This window comes from Rhipicephalus microplus, chromosome 4, assembly GCF_043290135.1.
Source record: "Rhipicephalus microplus isolate Deutch F79 chromosome 4, USDA_Rmic, whole genome shotgun sequence".
In the NCBI taxonomy this organism is placed as follows: Eukaryota; Metazoa; Arthropoda; class Arachnida; order Ixodida; family Ixodidae; genus Rhipicephalus; species Rhipicephalus microplus.
Genome location: NC_134703.1, coordinates 222,978,361 through 222,986,364, shown reverse-complemented (window position 1 = coordinate 222,986,364; position 8,004 = coordinate 222,978,361). Strand labels below are relative to the sequence as shown.

At 47.7% G+C, this 8,004-nt stretch overlaps 1 protein-coding gene across 1 annotated transcript; it reads right to left on the bottom strand.

Annotated features, from left to right (window-relative positions):
- Positions 1-3,772: 3,772 nt before the first annotated feature.
- LOC142814765 (uncharacterized) lies at positions 3,773-6,307 on the bottom strand. The gene is made up of 2 exons (XM_075894016.1): positions 5,061-6,307; positions 3,773-4,949 (listed from the first exon to the last, which is right to left on the bottom strand). Exons 1-2 carry the CDS (start codon positions 5,225-5,227, stop codon positions 4,730-4,732), a joined length of 387 nt encoding a protein of 128 aa, XP_075750131.1. The 5' UTR covers positions 5,228-6,307; the 3' UTR covers positions 3,773-4,729.
- Between the last annotated feature and the right edge of the window lie 1,697 nt (positions 6,308-8,004).

The window sequence follows — 8,004 nt, the reverse complement described above, 5'->3', positions numbered from 1 at the left end:
GCGGGTGTTGGCTTTGGTGGACACGGGAGCAACTATTTCAGTTATGCGTGCCGACTTGTGTTCTCGATTGCGGAAAGTGAAGACACCCTACCTTGGATCATCTTTGATTGGGGCCAATGGAGCAATAATTAGACCATCGGCCCAATGTACAGCGCGTGTCTTCATTGATGGTATTCTTCATCACATCACCTTTGCTGTCTTAATTTCATGTGCTCATGAACTAATTTTAGGCTGGGATTTTCTCTCATCAGCATCTGCATTAATTTCTTGCCGTCAACGTGTAGTCGAAATGACCGAGACCGATCACTGCAGCGAACGCGTCGACGAAAGACCATTGCGTTTCTTCACAGCTTCCGAATCCATACTACTCCCGGGTCAAGAGCAACTCATCACCATCACTTCTCCGAATATTGCCAATGGTGACGTCCTCATCACCCCTTCCAGCAGCTGTCTAGCTCGCGGCGTTGTAGTCCCCTCCAGCCTGGTGCGGTTCAAAGACAGTGCAGCGATAATCATTGGCCTGAACCCTACCCCAGAGCCCGTCCTCCTACCCCAAGGTTCAGCAGTGTCATGTTATGTGGATACCCAACCGGTTTCTTTGGTCTCTCTTGACGCCTTGACAGCTCAGCCACAACAGGCCCAGTCTGTTACGTCCTCCTCCTTTGCTCCCGGGATAAATCCTGACCTTTCTGCTTCTCAGCGTGAGGCGTTGCTGAATTTGCTCAGGAAACACCAGGCCTCCTTCGACGCCAATGCTTCGGCACTAGGACAGACCACAGTTGCGCATCATCGCATCGACACTGAAGGTCAGACTGTTGTACGCCGTCGTCCCTACCGAGTCTCCTTGGCCGAGCGCAAAATCATCGAGGAGAACGTGACCGATATGCTAAACAGAAACATCATACGACCCTCTAACAGTTCTTGGTCATCACCCGTTGTGTTGGTACAAAAGAAGGATGGATCGGTACGATTTTGTGTTGATTACCGTGCGCTCAACAAGATTACCCGAAAGGATGTATATCCGATGCCCCGTATAGATGATGCACTTGACTCATTGCAAGGCGCCCAATACTTCTCCACCCTTGACCTTCGGTCCGGGTATTGGCAAATACCAATGGACGAAGCAGACAAAGAAAAGACCGCCTTTTCTACGCCGGACGGTCTTTACGAGTTTAACGTAATGCCATTCGGTCTATGTAATGCTCCCGCCACATTTGAAAGGATGATCGACACTGTTCTTCGTGGCCTCAAGTGGAAAACTTGTCTATGCTACCTCGATGATATCGTCGTGTTTTCTTCCACTTTTGATGATCATCTGCAACGCCTAGATCAAGTGCTTACATGTCTCTCCAACGCTGGACTTCAACTAAACACAAGGAAGTGCCATTTTGGCAACACAGCTATAAAAGTACTAGGACATCTCGTTACTAAAGATGGCATCCAGCCCGATCCGGACAAAATTTCCGCAGTCCTCAACTTTCCGCGACCCTTTCGCTCCAAAGAACTACGCAGTTTTCTTGGACTCGCATCGTACTTTCGCCGCTTCATTCGCAACTTTGCCACTATTGCCGCTCCTCTCCACAAGCTCCTTGCTAGTACCGGTTCCTTCGATTGGAATGATCAATGCGAAGCCTCATTCCAAGTACTCAAGCAGGCACTGACATCCCCACCGGTGCTTTGTTATTTCGATGACAAGGCACCTACGATATTACACACTGACGCGAGTGGACAAGGAATCGGCGCCGTACTGCTCCAGCGCGACCATGCCTTTCGCGAGAAAGTTGTCGCGTATGCAAGCCGCACTCTGACCACTGCAGAGAAGAGGTACTCGATAACCGAACAAGAGTGCTTGGCTGTTGTCTGGTCCATCCAAAAATTTCGTCCGTACCTACATGGTCGACATTTTACTGTTGTGACAGACCACCATGCTCTTTGCTGGTTGTCCACAATCAAAAACTTGTCGGGACGACTTGGCCGCTGGATTCTCCGATTACAATCTTATGACTTTGACGTCATCTACAAGACTGGAAGACAACATCAAGATGCCGACGCTTTGTCACGATGCCCTTTGCCGCAGTTTTCGGTGCACGTCACATCCCCTTGTCAAATTGGCTATACGGAGGACGCCTCGTCGATATCATCCATTTCTTCCCTACCTTCATCCACCCGTCCGTCAGCACTTGCTACTCACCAGCGAGCCGATTCTTATTGCACTGACATCATTGGTCGGCTTACCGGTGCTTCGTCTTCCCCTAATGCCAGGCTCCGGAAACAACTCCGACTATTCAAGTTGGAGGACGATGTGCTATATCGATACATTTTGCACCCGGAAGGCCACCGATGGGTTCCCGTCGTACCACGCGCACTACGCACTGAAGTTCTGCGCGCTTCCCACGACGACCCGACGTCAGGACACTTGGGTTACTACAAAACATACGAGCGCATCCGCAGTCGATTTTTCTGGCCGGGTCTTTCCACGACAGTAGCTAAATATATTGCCTCGTGCGCACTTTGCCAACACCGCAAGCGGCCCACTACTCCTCCAGTCGGAACCCTACAACCACTTCCTTGTCCATCGGAGCCGTTCTCTGTCGTCGGAATTGACCTCTTCGGGCCCCTCCCAACTACATCAGACGGCAAGAGGTGGATAGTCACCGCGGTTGATCACTTGACCCGGTACGCTGAGACGGCCTCAATCACTTCAAGAAGTGCTTCGGAAGTAGCAACTTTCTTCTTGAATGCTATTTATCTACGCCATGGAGCCCCTCGTGTCCTTTTGAGCGACCGGGGAAAGTCATTTCTTTCAAGCACGCTCAGTGAAGTTCTTCAAGCATCAAAAACAGTTCATAAAACAACATCTAGCTATCACCCGCAAACCAATGGCTTAACGGAAAGATTTCATCGCACGCTGTGTGACATGCTGTCCATGTATATCCGACCGGACCATCGCAATTGGGATGCCATACTACCCTTTGTCACGTATGCATATAATACGTCAGTTCAACGAACCACAGGCTATTCTCCATTTTTCCTAGTATACGGACGCCAACCGACATCACCACTCGACGTTTCATTCTTTTCTGGCCCCGTCAACTCTTCACCATTCGTTTGCGACCAGTTTCTGTCCCGCGTTGCTCGATGCCGTCGTCTTGCCCGCGTAAACACCGAAGCTAGCCAAGAAGATCGCAAACATCGTTACGATGCCACTCACCGCGTCGTTCTCTACCGCCCTGGCGACAATGTACTTCTGTGGACTCCTGCGCGAACGCCTGGCTTATGCGAAAAGTTTGAGTCACGCTATCTTGGCCCTTACAAAGTTATCGAACAGACCTCACCGGTGAACTACCGTGTCACACCTGTTCATGTTCCCACTGACCAACGCTGCCGCGGGACAGAGATTGTGCATGTTTCGCGTCTCAAGCCCTATTATATGCGTTCCACAGCGTAATTCGCGGCCAGGCTGGCCGCTTTCCTCGACGGGGGAAATTAGTGTGAGAATTCATTGTACGTCATCTTCCTCATCTATCAATTATTATCATCAGTCTTCGGCACGTTCTTCTTCATGATCGGCGCCATTTTGCTGTTGCTTCAATAAAGCGTCAGCTGCACCGTTGTATTTCAATATATATATTCATATTTACCACACGCGCTAATAACATTCGCTACAAAGCGATTGCTCATCACCATCACAAGCTTACGGCGCGCTTCCACTATAGTTTTGGTGCTGGCTTATTACATAGAAGGTCATGGTAAGGACACAGTGCTCAGCATCGAAAATGAAAACAGGAACATCTTTTTATTTATTGTGATGGTTGGAAGAGTACAAAAAAATACAAAATAACAAAATAAATTTCACTAGTTTAACAGCTTTTCAAAACTATTACGAGGATTCGCAAAAAAGAAGACACGTGAGATGGACATGTGCAGAACTTAACATCTACTGAGCTTTAGGTGCTTGGCTGATTCTCGTTTTTTAGCACTATTCTGGTTCACGCTTTTAGTTAGGAAATGCAGACGAGTAGTGATGTAAAAAACGATGACCTCAGCTGCAATGCCTTCAGAATGGTCACAACCAAGCCCATTTTTTTGCTTTGCCTTAACTTCGCTTAAAATGTCGAGTATGCTATCAGCGTGCAGCTCCAGCAAACTGAAACACGTTGTGAAGGCTTTTTCTAAATCATGAACAAACTTAAACAACAGGATAGACGGATAAAGCAGGCCACCTCTGTCTTTCATGTGTGTCAATTGCGCAAGGTGTTTGAGACTTTCAGCAGACTCCTTTTGCATTAGAAGAAGTTTACGGCACTCTTCGCAGCCAGACTTCAGTAGGCATTTTCTAGCTACATATCCTGCTATATAAAATGTTAGCCGGTTGTCACTGGCAGATATAATGCATGACGCATGGTCTGGCGCACTCTGTGGGAGCGAGCTCTGCACGGCAGCTACATTGTCACTGTTTATAAACTTGTCCATTAAGCGCTGTTTACCAGATCGAACTTTTTCAGCACCTGAATTTGCGGGTAGAAGGGCATGGAGCACTGCAGGCTCACAGTTTCCCTTTGAAGCTGAGTGAGCAAGATTGTTGAAGCTCAAGCAGCTGATAGTGCTAATAAACTGCTGTGGTGTTGGGTGCGTGTTACATCCAGACGACTGCCTGACAATGCCAAAAACATGCTCAACAGGACCTTGGCTTACTCTAGATGCCATTAGGTACCTGTAGCCTAGTTTCTCAGTGAGATACTGAAGCAAAAAAAAGCACACTTGACACTGTCACTCGCAGCCCAGCTGCTGTTGACTGGCTCAGGAATCCTTTCTGCCCCTTCGTGTGGTCTTCCCATGATGAAAGATACTCCTGAAACGATCGCAGCTTCTCAACACTTGCTGAACTTGGGCGCAGCGCTTCAGCTGGAAATCTTGAAGTCATCATTTGCACAAGGTCATGGATGATCCTGTGAAATGAACAAAAGCAGGATGAATCTGTGTTTGTGAGCAAGAGTCAGACTGTCATATGCAAGGTGAAAGGTGCAATCGCAATAAAACCACAATGTGATGACACTTACTTGAAAAACTTTAGTGTAGCTGTGATGTCACCACAGGTATCTTCAATTCCTGACTTGTACAGCTGCAGACCATGAATCACTTTTTCTCCGAAAAGCTGAAAAGCTAAAGATACTCTCATCTTTTCAAAATTGTTGGGGTTCGTGTGGCTTCCGGTGATTCCATGCATTGCCTGCAATGTGACACTGCAACCATCCAGTTCCAAAGCTTTGCGTACGAATGGTAAAGATACCTGAAAGGAATACCAAAGTGAGAAACTGTTAGAAACAAACAGATTGTATCAATAAAGTTGTACAGCATGCTTGGTGATCAAGCATGCTGTACAATTTTTCCACAATTTTTCCTTCTGTGGACATAAAGCACACAGCTTTTTCATGAAAAATATCCAGTTTTGTACGCTTGCTTATCACTGTCGTCACAAATATTAGATCGCAGTGGCCAACTGCTTCTATACGACACCAGTAGTTTGCAGGAACTTCAAGTGTGCGAATAGCTTCAATTGAAAGTCGCGCACTAGTGGCAGCATTAAAGTCCATGCCTTCCATTTCACCGCCGTCGCACACTTCGTCAGGTGCATCAGGCCTGCGCCGTTTTCTGCTTGCGCCTTCAGGAGGTTTGGCTGCTTTCCTTCTCTCGGGTCTTTGCTTGGGTGCAGCGACGGAAAGGTACGCTGGACAACCTGGCAAAAGCGTTGGCACGGCATCAGGCACCAATGACGGTTTTCCTCGGGGTGTGCGCACTTCACAGTCATTTATCACGTGCACATATTCGCGCAGAATATATCTTGGCTCGAAGTGATGTTCGCACACCGCTGATGTTTCGGTCAGAGGCTTGTCATCCCTCCGGAGGTTACGCTCCCACTTTCTGCGGAGATCGTCTTCTCTAGGAGCTGCAAACAACGATGCCTTCGGGGCGCCCGGGTAGCCGCTTCGGCAACCCGGAGCAAAACAGTGTGAATCCGTCCTCCGCTTCGACATGTCACGAGCTACATGTTTGTTGGTACGGAATACCTGAACAGGTAAAGACAGCTGCTCCACAACGATCCGTGCGAGAAAATGCAGAGCAGAGTATACCGGTACACGTGCAGTACAGTAGCTGCAGACAAAGCGATGCGCAGGATACCAGCAGACGTGCTGAACTAACGCGCTGAATCACCAAGTGACCGCGCCTCGCCTAGGAAAAGGCGCAGTAGCGCCACGAGAAACCCTAGCGGCGGTCCGTGGTATTTCCGACCGCCAAGAGAGGCGGCGTGGCCTGGCGGTCGTGCCACTAGAGTACTTCTAGTTCACTATAGCCTAGGTAACGCCTCCTCTAGAAGATGCCTGCCGGATAAGAAGAAAAGCGGCTGCCACACCCTTTTCCTCCTTCATTTTAAATGTTTTCGGTCGCTAGCGTCACCTGTGGCGAACGGCGACACACCGCAACACTTTGCATAGCCTCCGAAACAGTGGCGCACAGTCGCAGGTCTTGAACAACTTTCGACTGACGCGCGTTGTGATAGTGGATGAATGAGTATGGTTGTACCCTTTAGATGAGGCGGTGGCTAGCGCCACTAAGCCCTAATACCTAATGAACAAAAAACTAGATTTATTATTTTTTTTCCTTTAAACAGTGAGTTTGAAGATTCGTACTTTGCAGTGAAGAGTTTAATTTTCAGTCGTGCCTTGAATTTAGCCACCAATCAGATAACCTCCTTCTAGTTAAGTCTACCCGCTTAAAGTCCATTTTGCCCTCCTGGTCATTAAACCCCAGTGCTTTGAAAAACTCTGCGCCATCATTCTGAACTATAGGGTGAACCCCTTTACAGAACATTATCAAGTGTTTGGCAGTTTCTTCTTCCTCTCCACACGCACTACATACTGTGTCTACCCCTTCGTATTTGGCCCGATATGTCTTGGTTCGCAATACTCTCGTCCTGGCCTCAAACAGTAGAGAACTACCCCGAGTATTATCATAGATCCTTTCCTTGGCAATTTCCTGCTTAAATGTTCAATAGATCTCTAGTGTGGACTTCTTAATCATGCCCATTCTCCACATGTCAGTCTCCGTTTCCTTCACTTTCTGCTTTACCGATAGTTCTTTTTGGTTTGGCCACCTGCTGTTTTCTAAGTATTTACCAGTCAATTTCCTGGTTCGCTTCCTCCATTTTGTATCGACATTCTTCATGTACATGTACAAGTAGCTAAAAACCTTCCTAGCCCAACGCTCCTCCGCCATTTCTTTCAATCGCTTCTCAAATTTTATCTTGCTGCTAGCTTCCCTGCCCTCAAATGATGTCCATCCCATATCACCTTGTACTCCCTCATTTGGCGTACTCCCGTGAGCTCCTAAAGCAAGCCTACCTATTCTACGTTGCTTAGTTTCTAATCTTGCTTGAACTTCTGATCTCATGCACAAGACCGCATTGCCGAACGTCAGCCCAGGAACCATGACCCCTTCCCATATTCATCTCACAACATCATACCTATTGTAATTCTACAGTGCTCTATTTTTCATCAATGCTGCATTGCTGTTACCTTTAGTCGTCACGTATATTTCGTGTTCCCTCAGGTACTCGGTCCCATTGCTTATCCATACGCCCAGCGCCCAGATATTTGTATTTGTCTGTTATCTCTAGCGTGACCTCCTGTATTCTAAGCTCACTACCTTCGTTGTCATTGAAGATCATGACCGCTGATTTTTCCTTACTGAATCTAAAATCTAACCTATCTCCCTCATTACCGCAGATGTCCATCAATCTCTGCAAATCTTCCTTGTTGTTGGCCATTGGCACCATATCATCTGCGTACATTAATGCTGGTAGTGCCTGATCAATGAGTTTTCCTTGTTTGAATAAAGAGAGGTTGAAGCCCAGTCCACTTCCCTCTAATTTGGCCTCTAATCCTTGTAGGTACTTCATGAATAATAAGGGTGACAGGGGACACCCCTGCCTAAGCCCCCGTTTTA